This window comes from Diabrotica undecimpunctata, chromosome 3 (genome assembly GCF_040954645.1).
Source record: "Diabrotica undecimpunctata isolate CICGRU chromosome 3, icDiaUnde3, whole genome shotgun sequence".
NCBI lineage: Eukaryota > Metazoa > Arthropoda > Insecta > Coleoptera > Chrysomelidae > Diabrotica > Diabrotica undecimpunctata.
In genome coordinates this window covers 30,140,702-30,164,489 of record NC_092805.1, presented here as the reverse complement: position 1 = coordinate 30,164,489, position 23,788 = coordinate 30,140,702, and the positions used below count along the sequence as shown (strand labels likewise).

Genomic DNA, 23,788 nt, shown 5'->3' with positions numbered 1-23,788 from the left:
TCCGTTCTGTTATTGATTAAGATAGGGTTATTTTCTCTTAGTATAATATGCTCACTGATTGTTAGTAGTGTTAGAGTGTAATCAGAACTACGACTATCAGTTTCTCCTATTTTCATAAAATAGTTGCATTTTTTCTTGAAATGAACGTCAATTAAGTCGGGTGTTTTATTATTATCAGTGGGACACTATGTAGGTTTTCCAGTTGAGTCCCTTTCTATTTGTTTCTTTTTATCCTTCTTCTTCTTTTTCTTCCCCTTCATAAGCAATTCTGCTTGTTCATTGGTGGATTAATACCTCTATGGAGGTATTAATTTTTATGGGGGTAGAATATTTTCTTCTAATGTCTTTACTTCTCTTTCGATCTCTCAGCGTATTTCCTGTAATTCTTCTCAGTACTCTAATTGCTGCCATTTCCAGTAGCCTTTGCGCTGTGGCTATGTCGAGTTTTATTTCTGAGGCATATGTATTTTTGGTCTTAGGCTTTATAAATTCTTGACTTCATCTCAGTTTAATGTGTCTATTTCGCCATATAGTGTTATTAAGGCATCCTGCCAGTTTATTTGCTTTTTGTACTTGATCTCTCACTTCTGTGTCCAAGGCTCCATAGCTAGACAGTGTAATTCCCAGGTATTTTATTTCCATGACTTGTTCAATACTGATGCCATCAATTCCTGTTTTACATCTGGTTGGTTCTTTGCTGACTACTATTGTTTTAGTTTTTTGAGATGAGATTGTCATATTAAATTCTTTTACTCCTATGTTAAATCTGTGGACCAGTCTTTGCAGAAAATCTTCATCTTGGGCTATCAATATTGCATCGTCTGCGTAACAAAGTATTTTTATTTCTTTGTTTCCCATTCTGTACTCTCTTACTTTGTTAACGCTTTTGATGATTTCATCCATGATCAAATTGAACAACATGGGGCTCAATGAATCCCTTTGTCTTATTTTGCTGCCTATTTCTATAGGTTCTGTAAATTGTCCATCTATTCTGACTTCCATTTTGTTGTTTTGGTAGACGTTTTCGATAGTTTTTATAATATTTAGGGGAATTTATTATACAAAAAAAGGATTATATCTTTACGTCCTACTCTGTCAAACGCTTTCTTTAAGTCAATCAGACACAGAAATGCTGGTCTATTATACTCTAGTGATTTCCCAGCAATTTGCTTTATAACGAATTTTGCATCTGTACACGATCTTCCACTACGAAAACCCTGTCGTTCATCTGCTAAACTTATCCTCTGATTTATTAGCACTTGTAAAATTTTAGTTGTAAGTTTTATCGTAGTTTTTTCTATTGCTGCATGTAATTCTCTACCCTCTGTGTTGGTTAACCTTGAACCCCATACAGTATTTTTAGCATTAAAGTCTGTACCAATGATAAATTTTTTTCCAAGCATGTTAAGCAAATGAACATAATTTTCTTTTTTTAGGTTATAATTTGGTAGAAAAATAGGCTTCTAGGGTGAAGAGTTTGATTTGATATCATCATTAAACTCTCAGTTTAATGTATGTTGATTTTGTGAAGTATGTCCCTGATATTAAACATATATCGATTTTTTGGTTATTTAATGTAAATAGTAGCGGAAGTGTGCCTATGTTGGACCCCTGCCTATGATGGACCCCCTGCTGTAATTTCAAATATGGCGCGGTTACATGCACATCGCCGGTTGCCACTTGCGCACGAATTTTGTAGTTTAGTATTTGCAAAGTTTCAGACCCTTGGCGGTTATAACAGTAAATTTGTAAAATAAAATTAAAATTTGGCGTTGCTGATCTAATAAAATTTTTTGGTAAGTAATATTTTACTGGTAACATACGTTAAGCTAAGGGTTGCTTTTGTTTTGTATAAAATGACTACAATTTCTTTGTCAAATACCATACTTTGTTTTAGGTTAGATTGGTCAAAACAAAAGTAACAGAATTAAATTTACTGTCTTGTCTATTTGCCTATGATGGACCCCTTTGTCATTACCTATGACGGACTAGGGGTCCATCATAGGAAAAAGGAAATAAGTTGCTACTTACCGATTAACATAATACATTTTACAGGAATGGATCCTCATAAAAATCAACAGTAGAATGAGAGTAACATGTAGCAAGCTGTAAAAATCATACAAGAAAAAACTATGGGGTTTAAGGTGGCAGCAAAAACATTTAACGTTCCAAAAACGTCTTTGAAAAGGCGCTTTAATAAGCAACAAGGAAGTACCAAAGGTGATTTGGGAGAACGAAGACCAGTATTTTCCACTGCTATTGAAAAAGAAATTGCTGAGCATATTATCACCATGGAAGCTCGATTTTTTGGCCTGACCAGTAAAGATTTACGAAAACTTGTATACGACGTAGCTGAAAGAAACAATATTAGCCACAGTTTTAATAAGGAAACTAAGATGGCAGGCTGCAAATGGGTCAAAAGCATTTTAAAGCGAAATCTTGGAATATCATTACGAACTCCAGAAAATACTTCGTTGGCAAGGGCTCAAGCTTTTAATAAACCAAATATATGTGCCTATTTTACAGCATTAGCACATATATTAGACGAGTTTCAGTTTCCACCGGAAAACATTTATAACATGGAATAGTCCGGTTTGACGACTGTGCAACAGAGATCGCAGAAGATTTATGCTAGTAAAGGTCGCAAACAAGTTGGTGATTTAAGTAGTGCAGAGCGCGGTCTACATGTTACAGTCGTATGTGCAATGAATGCAATTGGAACATATGTTCCTCCTGCTTTGATTTTTCCTCGACAGAGAAAGATAGACGAACTTATGATCGATGCACCTACTGGAAGTGTAGCCTTCGCTCAAGAAAAAGGATGGATGACTTCCGACATTTTCTGTCTCTGACTGCAACATTTTTTAAGGTATTCAAAGGCTTCTAAAACCAACCAAGTTTTGTTGTTACCCGATGGTCATGGTAGTCATAAAAGTTTTGAAGCTCTCCAGTTTGCAAAAGAAAACGGTATTATTATGTTTTGTTTTCCTGCTCACTGCTCTCATCACGTTCAACCCTTGGACGTAGGATTTTTTGGACCACTTCAAACTTACTACGGTCAAGAAATTCAATTACGGCTGCGACAGAAACCAGGTAAAACAGTTACCCAATTTAAAGTAACCAGTATCTTTAATAGGACATATTTAAAAAGTGCTCTTCCACCAAATGCAGTAAATGCATTTAAAAAAACAGGAATAGAACCGTTCAATTCAGATGTCTTCGAGGACTGGCAATTTTTGCCGTCTATAACAACAGATAGAGAAAATCATGAACAAAACCCACTACCAGGATGTTCTGACGAGAACTCACTACCGGAACATCGGAAATAACATGTTTCTTCGATTGAAGGTTTATCAAAAATCACTGATCAGAAATCAACATCATCTTTAGTCCTAAACCTCTCGGTCGAAGATATTTGTCCTCCTCCTTTAGCTGGAGTATCTAAAGTAACTCAGAAAAGAGGTAGAAAACGGGGTAAAACAGGATATTTAAATTCAACGCCAGAAATTGATGATATAAAACAAAAAAATTGCAGGAAAAGAAGCAAAAAAAAGAAAACAAGACGCAAGAAAAGTGAAAAGGCAAGTTCGTGTTTCAACTACAAACAGTTCTGAAGACGATTGTGAATCTTCTTTTGAAGAAGATGACTCGAACGATGCAGCTTGCATTTACTGTAACGAACTATTTTCGCATTCACAATTCAAAGAAAAAAGGATTCGTTGTCAAGTGTGTAAGAATTGGTGTCACAATAAATGTGCAGATGTAAATCCTGGACGTAAACAATTTGTGTGTGAATTGTGCATGTAACTTTTTTCTTAAAAATACCTATTTGTAATATTATTTATCGTTTAGAATGTCTTTTGGTTTAATAAAATAATTTGGTATTTACTTATTTTACACAAAATGCAACGGGTCCATCATGGGCGTATCAAAGGGTCCATCATGAGCGCATATATTCCCATGATGGATCCTTAACAGGATTTTAATAAACTATGAATAACTTTTGTCATATTAATTTGTATCAAAATTTGAAACATTTGCATATTATACAAAAGCAAGACGTTATGTGGTCATATTTAAAGCCAGTTAAGTAAATAATTAAAATTATTATGGAGCTTTCTCCTTAAGGGGTCCATCATAGGCACATTACCTGCTGATGTTGGAAGATGCAATTTGCGCCCCAATGTAATAGGTATTCTTAACTTTACCGTCATTTTATCTTCTACTAGTTTCTATGCTATTTAATCATTCTAGGATTTGTTTATTGAATTATTCCTGCTTGTTAATGCGTTCTATTAGTTTGTGTAACGAATTGGGGTCATTCTCTACTTCTTGTTTTGGCTTGTTAGATGCTATTTGAGCAAATGTTTGGATTTGGCTAACCTTTCTTGGATCGTTTTTTATCTGACTACCCGCGTGCCTTGTTTTGAAGTGTGGTTATAGGTTTCTGTTTGTTCCGTAATTTTTGAAGAGCTATAGCAGTCGCCAAACCTCTATAATTAGCTGGGTGGGCACCACCATAGTGTACACATTTAGGTTCATTATTTTGTGGCTTCTCACAATCTTTTGTTAAATGTTTACCGGTGCATTTTATGTTTCTCGGTTCTCTTCTGCAATAATGTTGTGTATGTCCGTACCCTTGACATCGTTTACATTGTGGAATCAATTTCGGTTTATTTAGGGCTACTATGGTCACTTTCATGTGAAAAATTTTGATAATTTCATACATTTTTTTTTGTATTTTCCTCTTTACTAAAATTTGTCATGTTGTCAATAACTACACTTTCAGTAAAAAGACTGAATTTCGGAATAACTACTTTCTTCTCTCATCCTATTAAAGTCACAATTCAAGATCTACATTTTAGAATTTAGGAAGTTAATTTATATAAAAATAATCTGTCTCTGTTGACAGAAAAGTAATAGATTTTATTAAGTAACTTAGCTGGTGGTCTGAAGGCTTCTTCAGGTAATGCCCTGGATTATTTACACCCTAAGATCTTCTTCAAGAGGCGTTAGAATCCACAAACCACGGCTGGACTTTTCTTCTACTCCATTAAGTAACCCTTTCTTTTACTCCATTAGCCTGGATATGACAACATTTTCTCGTCTGCGACAAATGGATCCATTTGTTAACTGGAGGACTGCTTTTCGATCAGCGATTGCCCATTTGGTTGCCTGAGGAACAGCTTTTTAATCAACAATTATAATTGCCCATTCACGGGTTAGGGCTTCGCATTTCTCCTGGGTGCCGACTAGGATTTATAGATCACACCTACTTGACAGAGTCTATACAAAATAAACCTGAACGGAACGGCGAGAATATTTATGAGCAAAGAAAATTACAAAAAGGTCAATGCTAACTTTGAATGTTTTAAAATTACAAAAAATTAACAACTTGATAAATAATTTGTTTCGGAATACAATATCTAAGAAGAATGACCTTTCCACTGGAAATAATTTAACAATTAAAGAAGAAAATGACAAACTAAAATAGTATTTTCGCAATTAATACTATTTGAGATAACGGAAATACCTTGAACTACGGAATTAAAGTGAAAATTGAATCGGGAATCACTATTTAAATTATAAAATGGATATATCGGGCAGATAAAGAAAATATAAATGGACCGAATAATAAATATTTACTAAAATGAATATCAAAATAGCTAAACCGAGATTTATGGAAGGACCTCTAAATACAGAATAAAGAAATAAATTCTAGAATGTAGCGGATTTGCACGCTACAAAGTAAGTGCAGAAAGTGGCAGTGGTGATTTGTCCTTTCCTTTTAGTAATTGGGTTATTTATTTATTTATAAAGCTCAACAGGCCTAGGGCTGAAATCTTTATTTTTCTATTACAATTACTATTTACATTTATTTATATAAAATACATTTAAAATGCACAAACAACTTACTACTGGAGGCAGGCACATTGAAAAACAGACAGTCATGCCTACATAAGAAGAAGAAGAAGACATTTAAAATTTCTTTCTTTCCATACATTTTTTTACCACTTCCTTCCATTGATTTCTGTCGAATGATTTTTCTTTCCAATTCTGAATATTACTTTTTTGTAAGTCTTCATATACGCTGTCCTTTCATCTCTTTCTTGGTCTATTCTTCTTTTTTGTACTGGTTGTCGTGATATAAATGTCATGCCGAAAATGATTTTAGCAGCATTTTCGGCATTCTTTCCTTTCCCATTATTTCAGTTCTTTTTCATTTTATAGTTTTTTAAGTTCTTTATTATTCCTTCTTTTCCACTGACCATCTATTTTCATACCTCCATATATTGCTCTTTGTATTTTCCTCTCCCATCTTTCTAAAAGGTCTATTTCTGATTTTTAAGGACCCATGTTTCGCATGCATTTGTAGCTGTAGGCCTGATAACTGTTTTGTAGATTTTAATTTTTGTTTTTATTGAGACATATTTGGATTTCATTAATGATCGTAATGCTCCATATTTTTTTATTTCTTTTACTATTCTGGCTTTTATCTCCCCTTCCCTTTTCATCTAGTTTTACACCTAGGTAAGTACATTCTGAAGCTCTTTTTGATCATGCATGTATTTTCTCTTATCTCCAATGTGTCTTCTTTTTCTTTATATGTTTCTCCCATTATCATGTATTTTGTCTTTTCCTTGTTTATTAAAAGTCCAAATTTTTTGCCTCTTATTTTTAGCTATGTCTTATTTGTTGTTAATAGTGTTAGATCGTCTGCGAATGCTATACATTGATGGCCATTTTTAAATATTGTTTCTTACACATTTATTTTGCTTTTTCTGATTATTCCTTCTAGTATCAAATTAAAAAGAGTCTTTGATAGTGAGTCTCCTTGTCTCCTGTCTCCTTGTGGGTCCTTGCATTAGGGTTATGCAGTAATTGGGTTACGTTTTCTATTTTATATGCCACCTTTTAAAAGACAGCTTCTAATCTTTTGTGCTTTGGATCGTGCTTTATATAATAACGTTGCCACGAAAGACAGTCATGTAGTTTTTTAGGCAGAATTTTGTTACTTTCATATCAGAAGTTTGGTATGACAAAGAAGTCCCAACATATAGCAATAAAACGTAGTAAATGAGCAGTTATATAGCGTTTGTGTCATATTTTGTTACTTAAGCAGCAATCCTACTACAAGTGCTTCATTAAACAGGATAAGGATTAAAAACAACAATCAAAATATTTTGATACAAAGTTTATTAGAATAAAATACTTTCAATCAATTCAAAGTTATAAAGGAAAACAAAACATAACCCGATACAATATATTAACATTATTTGGTAAAATACTAGTTAAACCTTAACTAAAAACATCTAAACATTGTCCAAATCTAAAAAATGCGTTTTAAAATACTTATCTACGTCTTCATCTCTATTATCGCCATCTAACTCTTCGATCGGCATATCATCGACAGCTTTCTCGTGTTCGATTTCTTCATTGATAGCAGATATATCTTCGTCAGAAAGTTGACCTGGCTGGTTTGCGAGTATCCCAGACAAGTCATTCGACGTGAGATTATTCAAGATGTCCTGCAACATGTCGATCTCTTCCTGTGTGTTGCTGACGTAGTTGCTGAAATGTTCTTTTGGACTTTCTAGAATTTTAAAATTAGTATTAGTATCAGTTGCAGAAGAAGTATTTGCTGCTCCGGATATGGTCCTTTGTAATTTTTTCGGAGATTCGGAAACGGATTGGATTTTGGATTGGGTGTCGGAACCCAAGAACTCGGTAGCACCTGTATCTATAGAAACAAAAATAGTAAGTACAGAACATGTTAAGTAGTGCATTATACTCTTTTTGTTTGTATAACAGTCGAAAATATGTGAGAATGAATAAAAAAAGAAACAAAACGAACCGTAACGAAAACGTAAGAAAACGAATTTATTGTGTTGATCATTGATCATATGCATCAACTTAATATTTAATGAGCAATTGAATAACCAATGAAGCAGACTCTAAAATTTAAATGTTTGGATGTGTACCGCAACTAATTCCACAGAATGACATTTATTATTCAAGTTATACTTCTATACGCACGGTCGGCGTTGGAAATTTGCACGGGAGTGAATCTGTGAAACCATTACATATGTAAGATAATGAGTAAGAGAGAGACATAAGATATATTTTCTCTCTCTTCCTCTCTCGAGAATAAAAATGTTCCTGTTGTATATATATTTAATATTATGAATATATTATATTATATATAATATTATATATATATATATATATATATATATATAATAATATATATATATATATATATATATATATATATATATATATATATATATATATAATATAATAATATATATTAATATTATTATTTATGTGATATGTTTTGTATTATTTATTAAATGTTCATAATTATTTTAGGCTTTTGTATTTCAAAATAATCACTGTATGACAAACAACTGTCAATTTTGAAATCCGTTAGTATCATGTCTAATTGGCAAATCTTTTACGTGTTTGGTTCATACGCTGGTGTACGTGAGTTCGAATCCCAATATGAATTTCCTTTTTTATTTTTGAAATATTTAAAAACCTCACGTTAATGTTATTAAATATATGTAATATACGCAAAAATGCTAAATTTTAAAATAAAATGAAAATTTACAACATAATCCGAGTTGTTGGTTTTTTATTTCTATCTTCGTAAAGTAAGTTATGTATATTGTCAGTTTTAAATACTTATGAATATTGCATTTTAATTTGTATTGTATTAATATATTGAATTATGTTGCAGTGTATTGTATTGTAATTTTTATATTAATAACAAAATAAATAATGAATTTTACTGCAGAGTATGTGTAAAAAAATTTTTTTGCATTCAACTCCTTTTATACATATATGAAAATAAAAATATATATTTTCATTAACATATTGATACAATCCTTCATTTACTATACTCTTATTACAGGTCAAATGTTTATATACAGCAAACGATGCGCCATATACCTATATACCTAATTCTTTTTCTCTTTCTGCTCTATCTTACCTATAGCATTAAATATGTAATGATTGTGCAGATTGACTCTCATATAAATTTGTAACGGCGAACGCGTGTACAGAAGTATAACTTCTACCGGCAGTCTCACTGGACTGCCACACCCGTTTTTTTGATATTTTTCTCTTTATCGCGAACGACCAAAAACTGTATGCAACATTTATTGATGTCTTCACACTTTTGATTAAGGTGAAATCTCAATATTATAAATTAGCGTTGAATAAATTAAATGTTTAATAGATATGGAAGTACGAAAAACATGTATTTAAATCGCAAGGCTTAGTTGCCTACGAAATTTTCTATTTTCGAAATTATTACTTTCGAAAAGAAGTATCGGCCGACCGCCCAAAAGATGGAGTGGCAACCTTCCACAGAGGTATTAATCCGCCAATGAACAAGCAGAATTGCTTATAAAGAGAAACAAGAAGAAAAAGAAGAAATTATTAATCTGTCATTAAAAAATTTTCTTAGACTAGTTTCTATTGGGTGTTTCTATTGGAAAAAACTGTATTCATCCGATTGGTTTATGAATAGTTCCCGATATTTTATTAAAATATCCCCCGAGTGAAGAGATTGAAAAGAGCAAATTAATAAAGAGATCACCGGACAAGAGCCCCCAAAATGAGGATATGGGATATAGGATATTTTTGGGGAAGAATGACGATATGATGACCAAAATGAAAAAATACAAAGACTACATTGGATTGTATTAGAGAATTAAAAGAGAAAAATTCAGAACTAGAGAAGGAACTTAAACAGGCAAATAAAAGAATCGAACATTTGGAGAAAGTCCAAAAAAAGAGAAATATAAAAAAAAATAAAGGGTTGGTTTTGAACACTAATGACGCAAGAGATACTAAAGATAGATAAACTGGAGCATAATAACAAATGCATCAAAACATCATTTTGGAATATATAAATGTAGAAAAGCTTAGCCTCATGAGGTTTGCAGATGACATTGTGCTAATAGCTGATAGGATAGATGAGGCCATCAGCTCTACCTTTCCTCTCTAAAAGGGGGATTGAAAATAAATATATCTAAAACCCAGATGATCACAAATTTTGTAGTCAGCGAAGATATATGCATAGGAACAAGATCCATACACCAAGTAATGGCCTATAACTGCCTAGGTCACGAGATTCACATAGGACAAGATAACCAAACCGTTGATTTTCTCCGTCGTACAAGACTGACTTGGGCAGCTCCCGGTAAGTTGAACCACATTTTTATATCGTCTGGCGTACCAATATGTCTTAAAAGAACAACCTTTAATCAGTGTGTATTGCCAGTGTTGACTTACGGAGCGGAAACGTTGACTATGACAAGGAGAACAGTATACAAGATCCATGTGGCTCAAAGGGCGATGGTGCGTGTTTTTTTTACGTTTCTGATGCCGTAGAAAGAATCGCAACACTTAAGTGGAAAAGGACAGACCACGTGGCTCGAATGACAGATAATAGATAAACAAAGCGGATATTGGGATGGAGACCAAGAGATGATGCCTACCGAAGCAGAGTCGTCCACCAACACGTCAGAAAGACAATCTAAAACGTTGCCATAAAAATTTGTTTGGAAATATGGAAATACGTGCTTGGCGGAGGAAGGCGATGGATAGGGACGACTGGAAAAGAATTCTTGGGGAGGTTAGGACCCACACAGGGTTGTAAAGCCAAAATAATGATGATAAAAATTGGATGCAAGAGGCACAAGATCGAAACAGATGGAAAATTATGAGAGAGATTAGGAATTTTTATCAAGAGGTTAATGTCAATAAAGCTATGGGTACCGGAATCGTATGCTTATACAGAAGTATAGAAGGCACGCTAATAGTGACTTAACCATAAAACTAGTAACGTGGGCAAACCGGACCGGAGCAAAGCAATAATGAGGCCGAAATAAACGAACCACCAGATCAGGAGATATAGGAAATAATAAAGCAGCTGAAGAATGACAAGAGTTCGGGAAAAAACGGTATCACAGCCAAAATATTCAAAGAAGGTTGACAGCTATTACTCAAACGACTAAACAACCTAATATAACGAATTTGAAAAATGAGAAATTGCTACAGAGTTGGAAAAATCATATTACATCCATATGCCGGATCCACAAAAAGGGATATAAAAGCCTATGCCAAAATTATATAGACGAATTGCTCTATTAGATCTAGCAAATAAGATATTGGCTTTATTAATAAGAAACCGACTAACAAGGTACGCATCTGAAACAATAGCTGAATATCAGGGAGAGTTTAGAAGAGACAGATCTACCATTGATCAGATTTTTACCATGAATCAAATATTGCACAACAGCTACGAACAAAATCTAGGTTTACACATTATTTTTATAGACTTCAAGCGGGCATACGCCTTAATCGACAGAGGAAAACTATACGAAACGATAGATCTGTTAAAAATACCTACCAAACTTAGTGGAGAAGACCTTAAAGGAACCATTAATAAAGTGATCCTGGAAGAAAGTTTATCAGAGTCTTTTAAGGCAAGGAAGGGATTAAAAGAAGAAGATCCACTGTCCACAACTTTATTTAACCTTATCCTAGAAGCTATCCTACGACAAAGTGGTGTAGAGACAGATGATATAATATACTAGAAGAGACAAGTTATCGCTTTTGCAGACGATATAGCATTGATTCCGAGATCAAAATCATAACTAATAAAAATATTTAACAAATAGAAACAATAATGAAAAAGTTTGTACTATACATAAACGAAAATAAAACAAAATACTTTGAAATAAGAACAACGAAAATGGAGTCCGAAGATAATCTAAAAATAAGTAGCAGAAGTAGAGAATATAGTTTTAAAAAAGTGGATCAATTCGAATATCTCGAAGTAAGATTACAAATAGAGCCGAAGAAGGAAGAAAATGTTGCGGAGCATTAAACAAAATGATCAAATCCACTCGGTTCCTATATTGATCATATACATCTATATTGATATTACACGCATTCTATTGATTGATTGTTCCACCGCGTGGAGGTGACATTTTGATTAATCAAAACGACTACGGTGACAGAACACATACATAGACTACATAACGAAAAACTTGTACGGCTATTTTGGAATGAGGTTCCTATAGGAAAAAGGCCACTTGAGCGTCCCAGGATGAGATAGAGAGACAACATACAAACAGATGTCCAAACAATGAAAATTCCACTTGACTAGATTGATGAAAGACAGAGTCCATTGGAAAAAAGTTGTACTATCAGCCAATACAAACCTAGGGTTGTAGCGCTACACGATGAATTACGTGTTTGGTTTCTTTGTCTATAGTGTATTTTTATGTATGAGAGAGTAATAAAACAATAAATTATGTATGCAAATCCCTAAACTGTTGATACGGGTGACTCAATGAAAAACAGATATTTGTCAACAAGTTTACAGAAGTATATAGGAAAACAATTTTAAATTGAGTATGACCACCAGGTATAAAGGTTGGAGCAGAATAGAATACAATAGTTGTGAGGGTTACTAATCCCTAAATAAGGTTGCCAGTGTCGGAGTGATGGAGGTTAACAGGTACTAATGAATTTGCAAGAAATGTAAGATGTTTATTTTATTGGTTATATATAACCAATAAAAGTTTAATAAGTACCTACCTATTTGCAAAATAAAGTTTAATTCTTTAGATAAAATAAAACGTTTTATTTTATCTATTTGCAAAATAAAGTTTAATTCTTTGCCTATTTGCAAAATAAAGTTTAATTCTTGAAATAAAATAAAACGTTTTATTTTATCTGAAATGAGTGCATTCCACGAAGTAAGGGTTTCAACAATCAAACATTTAATTCTTTAATTCCAGGAATCTACGACAGTAATTGACTAGATAATTACCTTCTAAACTTATTCCACAGAAAATGTGATAGTGGGTTTTTCCATTTTGTAGGAAGGTCCAAGTGGCGTATTCAAAATTCTTAACAGTTCACTAAAAGTAGGTACTTCAGTTGCAAGGTGCAGTTTATTGTGTATACTAGTGTTATGGAAAATTTGGAAGTGCCGTGTAAACGCCGAAAAATTGGTCCTCTAACAGTTAATGAAAAAACATTAATATTTAATTGTTTTAAATCATTTACAGACAAACGTTTATGTGAAAGTGTTGATGAGACCGTTGAGTTAGTTAGCAGTACACTTGGTGTTGGGAAATCTACGATTTACAGAGTTATTAAAGAAGAGAAATGTGGTAGTTTTCAAATGCCACGTAATGCTCCAGGGAAACCAAAATTTCAAATAGAATATCATTTTAAAGAAGGACTTCGACGGAAAGTGCATGAATTCTTCTTTAGACAAGAATTTCCAACATTGGATAAAGTTCTTGTCTCAGTTCGAGATGATAAGGATTACCCAGAAATGAGTCGAAGTACGTTATGGAAACTTTTAAAAGAAATAGGCTTCCGCTGGAAAAAAAATCCCAGAAAGTCTATTTTATTAGAAAAAAGCGATATTGTCATATGGAGAAGACATTTTCTAAGAACCATAAAGGAAATGAGAAACCAAAAAAGAAAAATATTTTATCTTGATGAAACATGGATCAACGAGGGTCATACACCAAATAAATTTTGGCAGGATGAAACTGTTACAAGTCAAAGGCACGCTTTTGTAAATAACTTATCTACTGGTTTAAACCCACCATCAGGAAAGGGACGCAGGCTGATAATAGTACACATTGGCAGTTCAGACGGTTTTGTTGAAGGTGGTTTATTAACTTTTGAATCAACTCGTACCGGTGACTACCATGAAGACATGAACGCTGATGTCTTTCAAGAATGGTTCGAACAAATGATAGATCTTCTTTCTAAGAACTGTGTAATAGTAATGGATAATGCAAGTTATCACTCCAGACTTATAGAAGGACTGCCCACAATCAAGTGGTTAAAAAAAGACTTGCAGAATTGGCTGAGTTCAAAAAATATTACGTACCATCCCGGATCTATAAGAAAGGAACTTTATTCGTTGTGTGCTCTTCATAAAGAAAAATTTAAAAAATACGAAATTGATGAAATTGCCAAAAATCGTGGAATGACAGTACTTAGATCCCCACCATATCATTGTGAATTAAACCCGATTGAACTGGTATGGGCACAGATAAAGAGTGAAGTTTCAAGAAAAAATACCACTTTTAAAATTCATTATGTTAAACAGTTGTTTTTGGAGGCCGTAAATAATGTAAAACCTGAAAACTGGGAAAAGGCAGTAAATCACACTATTAAAGAAGAGGAAAAAATGTGGAAGCTGGACAATATTACTGATAAAATGATCGAGCCAGTTATTATAAATCTTGGCTCTGAAAGTTCATCTTCTGAATCTGATTTGGATTTGTAACAAGTAGCTGTAAGTTTTATATTAATATTTTTATTCATCTATTTAACATACCTTAGACGGTTTTAAAAACTCTTTTTCTCTTTTGTAATTTTTAAAAATTAAAAAAAATGTGAATTTTTTAAAACCCTTTTTAATGTAGGCCAGTCAGTTCTAATATAGTGTGTGATAAAAGAGGTCACTTTTGTTTACATACACATAACACTTTATAACACTGAAATAATTCATTTATTTTTTACAATTATTCAAAGTAATTTTTCAATTAATCTTGAGCACGCCCATGGAGTGGTCGGAGCTACCAGTTAAAATTATGCTAATTACTCTCTCGTTCATAAAAATAAACTACAGCTATGGAATCATTCTCTCTAGGTGTCCCTTTTCCGACGTTAAAAGGACTGTATCGTCTGCGTACTCTTAAATATTGACCGTTAATATTAATTCCCTATTCCTTCCATTGTAGTTTATTAATAAACTTCTAAATGCTTTTCATTGTTTGGTTGAAGAGTTTGGGCAAAATCAAATCTCCTCTCCCAACACTCATTTTTACTAGTATGGGATTTTGGTGAAGTTAGATCCCTATTGTTTATTTATAATATATATTAGAAACTACTTTTTTTTTTCTTTTTAGGCAGACAAAACTAAATATCAAAGTTATCTATTCCTTCGGTACATTATCCAATTGGTAGAATACATTAAAGAGCTTTACCAATACATTAAGCTGATTATTTTCTATAATTTTCATGGTAGTTTGTCTGACTCAGGGCTTTTTCCATATTTTTTGTGTACTTAAGTGCATCTAGTATTTTTTTGTACTTTCTGTGTCTGTCAACTGTAGTTTTTAGTTGTCAAGGGCTTTTTATGATCGGTATAGTCCAGCAAATAAAAATTGAATTGAGTCATGCGATTTATCACTAAGTTTCTCGTATCGTTTATAAGTTGCTATGAGTTTTACCAGGAAGCGTGTCAGTAATGGAGAATTTACTTTTTATTTAGCGTATGACATACAATAAGAACACATAATTAACACCAATCATCATCATCATTAGCCGCTTTGACTCCACTGCTGAATATAGGCCTCCTGTAAATAATGCCATTGCATCCGATCTTGAGCACCTTGAATCTAATTGTGCTGGATGCGCTTGATCGTTTGACCAACTTGTTGGAGGACGCCCACTATGACGATAAGCTTCGTGTATCGGTCTCCATTCTAAAATTTTCTTGGTCCATCTTTCATCTCTGACTCTGGCAACATATCCTGCCCAGTTCCATTTCAGCGTTGTAATTATTTTAATGGCTTCCATAACACTAGCGTTTTTTCTAACTATTTCATTTGAAGCTCTCTCTGAAACGAAAATCTAATATATCAATATAATCAAGTTTTTGGTCACATTCAGGAATTCCATCTTCTTAGTTTTTTTGCTGTTCTGTCAATATATTACCCTCCTAGAGTATAGTAGTCGCTAATTATGTGATGTTAGTAGCAAGCGACACTCAGTTTCTCTCCTAGTGAATCAGGTCCTAGTTGGATAAGAATGGTCCAGCAACAAACATCCAAAACAGTCATCCAAAAACTTTAGAATTCGATCCCATCATTCAATACTTTCGAAGAATGAAGAAGAACTATTGAAAAGTACTCAGCAAAACCGCAATGAAGCTCAAGAAGGATTTTAGTTATTCCTCAGTCTTCAGTAGTGCATTCTCATTTTTGTTTAAAAGTATTAATGAATGGTTTTTTCATTGTGGTCCTACCATTTCTTTCACATTTTTATGTGTATTGAACAGACACTTGTTATTTCAGATCTCATTGTTAATATTCTCGTCACTTAACCAGTTCTCTGTTTTTATTACAGACTCAGTCAATACTAACTCAACTAGGGAAGTAACAAATGTATGGTTTTTATACAGTGTGGAAACCACTTATGGAATAAAATTGTTTATGTCCTTTTTTATTTATAATAAAAAACGTTGAGATACTTTAACTTTTAAATTTAAATGTGCGCTTTTTAAACATAAATTCGAATGTACAGGGTGATCCACGCAAGTCTGGCATAGTCCATAATCTGTATTTTAAATGAAACACTCTGTATATTTTTATGTTTTTAAAAGTTCCTTAACAACCTGATCTCAACGAACTATGTCATGTAGGGTCTATTATGAATAATACAAGATGAAATTTTGAAATTAAGTATAATTTTCTTCAAGACAATTAATTCATAGAATACCCGAGGTAACTGATTGGATTACATTAAAATAAATGCTCAAAATGTTCTCCACCTTGTTGTTGGCAATAACACAGTCTCCTACAAAACTCGTCCCGAACTTTGTTTAAAGTTTGAGGTGAAATATTCCGTATTTCTGTAGTTATCCTTTCTTTGAGGTCTTCAATGCTAGTTGGTTGTGTTGCATATACTTTGTTCTTGAGATAACCCCACAGAAAAAAATCCAAAAGCGTAAGGTCTGGCGACCTAGCTGGCCACTCAATAGTACCCCTTCGTCCAATCCATTTATTGAAGAAGATCTCATTCAAGTAATTTCTCACCATTAAAGCTTAATGGGATGTTGTACCGTCCTGCTGGAACCATAGCCAACTGGGGAAGAACATCGTCTCTTAGCATGCTTAAATATTTTTCCGCTGTCAAATTACCATCTTCAAATATAGGACCAATAATATGATCTCCTATAATACATGTCCAAACATTCAACTTTTGAGGACACTGAGTGTGTGTCTCACGCATCCAATGAGGATTCTCCGCTGACCAATATCTACAGTTTTGTCGGTTTACCTGTCCGTTCAATGTAAATGTTGATTCATTAAAAAAAAAATTGTGCCAAGAGCTATTTCGTTTGTGTTAATTTTATCCATCATTCTTTCGCCGAAATCCATTCTACGATCTGAATCGTCTTCTGTTAGCTCCTGCACAAAAGTCAATTTATATGAAGTTTTTCTTCATGGAGACACCTTAGGACAGTTGTGTGACTCACATTATTTTGACGTGCAATTTGATGTGAACTTGATGTTGGATTCTCTGCGACACTTAACAAAATATCCACTTTCACCTCATCTTCAATGAAGTTCGGTTTTCTTTTTAATGGTTTGACATGTCCAAGTTCTCTGAATTGTGCATAAATTTTAGACACAGTACCTTGTGCAATATTAGGCAACTGAGGATACCTCTGATTAGATAAGTTTGCTACTTCAACTTAACTTCTACAATTCTCGCTGTAACCGATCATCATTAAAATCTCAATTTGGTGGGTCTCAGTTAAATATTTCATTTTTATTTCTGCAAGAAATTAGCTTTTAATTAGGAATTTATTATTTTAATGTAAAATGTCAACACACCAACAACTGATTGATAACAATCCGCATTATTTATCGATTTAGTTTAATTAGCAGACTATTTAAACAGTTTTTACCTATCCATGACAAAAAATCTTAACACAATTACTAAACAGAATTTTTCCCCAATATACTGACACTTAGAGTAGAAGCGTATTGTCTGTATTTAACTAATTTAAAATAATACCATAACACATGATAAATTATTAATTTCAAAATTTCACCTTGTATTATTCATTATAGACCCTAGAGGATATAGTTCGTTGAAATCAGGTTGTTAAAAATCTTCTAAAACCATAAAAATATACAGGGTATTTCATTAGAAATAAGGATTATGGACTATACCAGACCTACGTGGATCACCCTGTACATTTAAATTTATGTTTAAAAAGCGCATATTTGAATTTAAAAGCTAACGTGTCCCAGAGTTTTTTATTATTTTCTGTAATAAGGACACAAACAATTTTATTCCATAAGTGGTTTCCACACTGTATAAGGCCATATGGCCTTGGAATTAGACAAGTGTTTGAAATTAGAAAAGTGTTTGAAATTAGACAAAAATGTTTTATAACACGCTTTCTATTTAATTCACGTTCACATATTTGTTTAACTACATTACCATTTTAGAACTATGTAGTTATATAAAAAAAAGATAAAAAATGTAAAATAAAAAATATATTAAGATTAAAAGGGCAAGGTAAAAAGTTCTTCCATAGACAGCACTGTTTGTACAAATGAATTACTGTTTTGTTATACTGGTACACTCGTTGCCAAAGTAAATACAAATGTGATTTTGATTAGAATAGAGCTTATTTTGTACAGCTGTTTAACTATCAGCTGTAACAATGCATGGCATTCGATCATAAAATTAGGAATACTTCTTTTGGCTACCCGTTAGGGGATCAATCAAATAAATGGAAATATGTATCAACGTTGTGGCGCCAACTTAAACTCAAGTGATTTGAGTCTATGAGTGTAATAACAGACTAACCCCAATATTGATAAGTGTTAGAATCTGGGTTCTAACTAGTGAAAATTAGGAGATCCCCTATAACCTTGTTTAAGAATATTTTTTGGTTTGAATGAATGGATGTATGTTAGATATTACTTATTTGATAAATTTGATCAAAAATTTTGGATTACCAAAGAATGTGTATAAAACATCAGAAGTTAGAATGACTAATGCTCTTCATTGTCAACTGGGCCAATTACTTCACCTCCAGCTGCTTGTGCTTAGGATCTCAGGTTTTTATAAAATTCATGGTGTATAAGGGGTATCAATGGAGAGGTCTTTTTTTAGCTTTATTAATAGTATTACCATTTGGATACAGAAGTGGCAATTCCATTGTATTCTTGGAAACATATTTCCTTTTATTACTCCAGTGTTTCAAAACAAACATTTTCATTGTTCGAACTTATGTTGAAGAATATTGGAAAAGTCTTTCCTAATCCTTAATCATTGAATTTTAAGCCACTCTACCTTGGTTTTTGATTCAGAAACTTTTCTGTTGGTTATATTACTTTCAAGCAATTTTGTAGAAAAAAAATTTGATTTGTCTGTGTTTCTTACTGGGAATGGATTTTTCTTTCTAGAGTGCTTTATCATTGTATGCCACTCTTGAGGTATGAAATTTCTTTTCTTTTTCTATTATACCAAAATCTTGGTCAGATGGCAAGTAAGAATGACCACTTACCAGAAACTTGTGGTCTATTTCTTCCATGGTAAATCTAAAGATGTAGTTATATAATTGCAAAATAATGACATTTTAATATTACAATTCTGACCACCACATTGGTTAGAATACATATTAAGTCATTTCAATTTTACGAAATTTTTTATGTAAAATAAAATGCAGAACCCTACCTCTTGAGGACCCCTAGAGGCGATGGTTTCATCCTACACAAACATAAGTGAGCTGTTAATTTCCATTTCATGAATAGTGAAGCAGTAGGCCCATAATTGCCGCTTGTAGTAACAAATTCCTGTGGTAAGTACAGGTGTAGGTAAAGTCTTCATCACATTGAAACAGATGACTGACGCGTTTTCTTTGTTTTTTTTTTTTTCATTTAGGTGTCTCTTTATAAAGATTCTCTAGCACCCTTCGCCTTCTTTTGACGAAGTTCTTTTTCAGTTTCGAGTTGTTTACTTGATTCACTATTGGCTGCCTTTATTTTGACTTCAAATAAATCACACTTCTTACAAGAGTCAGCAATTGGTGGATGAAAGTGTAAATTATATTCCTTGTTGAACATTTGTCGGAAAATAAAATAGGATGGCGGATAGGGGATAGAACAGAATAAATATATTTCACAATAATTAAATGTCACAATAACAATTTACAAAAATATCCAAAAATATCAATCAAGAATGATAGAAAAACATCTAACTGTCAGCAGCACAGTGGACTAAGCACACATGGTCCACTTGGCTTCTTTACGATCCTATCATATAAAATATGGAGTTCCAAAACTACTTTAGTGCAGCCATCTAGTAACAAACAGAAAAATATGGATTGGTTAACTATGCAGCTGATAGATTTCAACTAGACAGTTAATATTCTACAATAAAATAAATTTTGAATTTTTATGGGTTGGTCCGTTGTTGCACTCATAGCCTCATTTCATCTTTAAAAAAATAATTGATTATCCTATTATTCCTCTAATGATATGTCAAAAATAATTTGCAAGTAATCTAATATTTTATTTTTAAGTTCTACTAACTTCAATCAACAATAACTTTAGGATCAATTTATGGCAGTACAGCAGTAAATCCGCTTTTAAATTTTGTCAAGTTTACAAAATAAATTTAATTTTAAGATTATTTATTATTGATACTGTCTGCAGTATGAAGTTGAGAACAGTCTGCATTAGTTCGGTTTGCAATTATTGTGTTGAAATGGCTTCTTTGAACAAAAATAACAGAAGTGTAGAATGTAAGTATCTCTATATACTATAACCATAACTATAATGTGGAAAATATGGAGCAGAAGAGAGCCTTGGTTGCAAACAATACTCTTGGCATCGAGGTAAAAGGAACTGGTGTGAAGACTATTCAGGAAAGCAGCCGACGGCACACTCCACAGAACCAACAAATAGACTTCACAAAAATAGCAGATGAATGTCTACACGCTATAAGTCTAACACATCAGAAGAAGACAAAGTGTATTTTACTAAAATCAGGCTGTATTATTAAATAAGCTTATCCGTGAACTACAAAACTCATTTGTAAACACTACTTTGGTGAGATCTTTTAATCTTGCTATTGTATATTTATGTTCAATTAAAAAATTCTTTTATATTAATTCATCTCACTTTACAGTAAAAGAAAATTATGGAGAAAGGTAAATGTATTCATATATATATCTCAAATATATAGGACTTACCAGTTATGAAGTAATTGTTAAAAGAGTTGCCCATATTTGCATCAGAATTTATTAATTTCTCCAAATTTGAACGCTTATAATTGGCTCTAGTTGGATTCTTTATATTATCTTTAGTGAGTTTCTCATTTTCCTTTAGAATTTCTAACAGAGTTCCTTCAGCTGCTTCGATATCGTTAGACTGAGATGACAACCTTCTTGATGACTTTGATGTTGCAACTTTTGAAGGTAAGATTTTCCCTGTATTTGGAGCAGTTACAGTAGACTTTAATTTAGAGGTTCCCTTTAATAAAGTTTTTGGTTTGTTTGGTATAAATACATGGTCGAAGACCTTTATTTTCTTTTTGTTTGAGTTCTGGTTAAAATTTTGTGAATTCGGATATGAAATGGTCAAGTTAGTTTTACCAGAAGGTGTTTTGATAGGTACTTCTTGTGAAATAATCTCAGGAATATCCGAATGAGAAAAAACTTGAGTTCCTTGATCAACCACATTCTCTTGTGGGCTCTCTATTATTGGTCCATCGTATGGACTCTCTGCTGCTATCTGTTCTTCGGGTTTAACTTCTTTTACTGACTTTTCAGAAGGATAACTAACCGTGTAATATTTGTCTATATCGGTATCGTCGTCAGTCATCATATCATCCTGCAAATCATCAGGTTCTTCCTTTAGGTGTATTAAATTCTCTGCTGCCTGAAGATTTGTTATCTCATCATTTTCATCTTCACATAGTTGCTCATTCTGCTTTAGTATGTCCAGTAATGATCTAAAAAAGATAAGAAGATATAAGCTAATCACTTTTTTATGAAGACAGGAAACAGTCTAGTTACATGTTTTAAATTTTAATAAAAAGAAATATACTTATAAAACTACATGGCTATTGGCAGATCAACACAATTGGATTGTCAAACCATATTTGATATCATCATATAAAACAGCAAAGGATTTATAAGTAATGATGTTCCTAACTTTTTTGACTTCTTAAATTAGCAGAAAGACATTTGAGAGTTAATTTCAATGCAGGGCTCCTTCCATCCGCTTATATGTATTTCAACCCTATTAGGTCTCCTCAGAGCAGATTATGCAGAAGCTCCTGAGTGAAGAATAAATATAAAAACATTGAAAAAACAATGCTCCAATTAGACTGAACACGTTTTGAAGATATTTGTAATTCTTTTGGATCAATTTTAAATATTTTAATAATAAAATATATAATGATGGTCAGAAGTCTTTACTTCTTTATAAGTTTCTTTTAAATTTACTCTTACTATTCTTTAAGAAACATTTAATTTAATTTTTTGATAATTTTAACTTGAATACTCATTAACTTACTGTCTATGCATGTAGTTAACAGTGTCACACTTGGGTGATAGGTACATTATATCATACCTATAACTAAAAAACTCTTATGTTTATTTCTTGCAAGAGGTGACAATATTATAAAAGTATAATTTTAACAGTGCTCTGTACTCACCTAGGAATGTCAGGTTGAATAAGTTTCTCAGCTTGACTTGGCAATTTAATGGAATAGGTAATCCCAGATCTCTGTGGCTTCTTTAAAGAACTCATTCCTGGAAATCCCTGTTGACTTTGCATCATTAGATCATCTAATCCTTTGGGACTCCTCCTCTGTCTTTTCACTTCAGGTCCACAAGTTTCAGGCAACTCCAATGAATATGTTACTGAATCACTAGTTCCTGGTTGCAGAACTGTATATGGATTCTGTGCAGGAGACCTCTTGGGATTCTTATAACCTATTTCTAGCAGTTGTGGCCCTACTTTAATATTATTTCTATTAAGAGTATTTGAAGAAGCATCTATGTTTTGTTTAGTAAATGCAGTTTGGTGTGAATGAATGTATGTAATTAAAAAATGTATTAGCATGTTGATGATGGTTGACTGTTTGGTATATTTTACTCTAAGTGAATTTAATTCTGTCCATAAGGCAAGGTTTTCTTGCTTCAGCATAGCAAGTTCCTTATCAACTAATGAATGTTTTCCTTTTAAACTTTTAACATCTTTTAGAAGACCTTGTACTTCTTGCTCTTTAAAATTAGGCACTGATTTCTGCTTAACTACAGGGTTTTTTCTTCTGATGTATGATAACACTTCAGGCATGTCTTTAATGAAACATTCATGAGCAAACTGCACTTCGTTATTTACATTTTGAACTTTATGAAAGTTATAAAAATTTAACTGTCTTACAAAACTGGCCATATTGTTATGCTTAAAATAATGAGGTAATAATTTGATAATGAATTGTAGTTGATCATGTATAATAAAACTGTCTCCTTCAACATTCCAACTAATGATATTATCTGAATCTACGTCATTAACCATTTTCCATAGCTTTTTTATAAATAGGGGAATTGATGAAGCAACTTGAGCCTGCTCTTCATATTTGATTGGCTCATCCATTCTAAGGCTACACCTGAAAAACTTTTCCCACTAAATGAGGGTAAAACTTCCGTGTATAACAAGTAAGGTACAAATTTTACCTTCACTAAACTGAAAATAACAGAAATTATTTATAGGTCAGGTATTTTATAAAATGGTAATTGATCAAATTTCTAGTCGTTTTTTAATAGTAAACATAGTATTACCACTTTGACTTTGACTTTGACATCATTTTAGAGTGACGCGAGTGACGTAAACTTTTGCGATTTACTCTTCTTCTTTCTAATTCTGTCTTCTTCAATCATTAATCAATTAGCTAGGAAAACTATACTATA

General features: G+C 32.7%; 1 protein-coding gene across 4 annotated transcripts; it reads right to left on the bottom strand.

Moving 5' to 3' along the window:
- Positions 1 to 7,180: 7,180 nt before the first annotated feature.
- Hsf (Heat shock factor) lies at positions 7,181 to 23,695 on the bottom strand. Of its 4 annotated transcripts, XM_072525578.1 has the most exons (4): positions 23,555 to 23,695; positions 22,531 to 23,495; positions 21,062 to 21,822; positions 7,181 to 7,741 (listed from the first exon to the last, which is right to left on the bottom strand). In XM_072525578.1, exons 2-4 carry the CDS (start codon positions 23,472 to 23,474, stop codon positions 7,314 to 7,316), a joined length of 2,133 nt encoding a protein of 710 aa, XP_072381679.1. In that variant the 5' UTR covers positions 23,475 to 23,495; positions 23,555 to 23,695; the 3' UTR covers positions 7,181 to 7,313. The 4 variants fall into 4 exon arrangements, with proteins under 4 accessions (XP_072381679.1, XP_072381678.1, XP_072381680.1 ...); XM_072525577.1 differs by having other exon boundaries at positions 22,531 to 23,690; XM_072525579.1 differs by having other exon boundaries at positions 7,181 to 7,594; positions 22,531 to 23,690.
- Positions 23,696 to 23,788: the final 93 nt, after the last annotated feature.

Excerpts from the sequence above, each read along its gene's own strand:
- Hsf (XM_072525578.1), bottom strand. The coding sequence starts at position 23,474 with ATGGATGAGCCAATCAAATATGAAGAGCAGGCTCAAGTTGCTTCATCA. Across the intron at positions 21,823-22,530 it reads ATTCAACCTGACATTCCTAG|ATCATTACTGGACATACTAA; the intron begins GTGAGTACAGAG and ends TATCTTTTTTAG. Across the intron at positions 7,742-21,061 it reads TAACAATTACTTCATAACTG|ATACAGGTGCTACCGAGTTC; the intron begins GTAAGTCCTATA and ends TTGTTTCTATAG.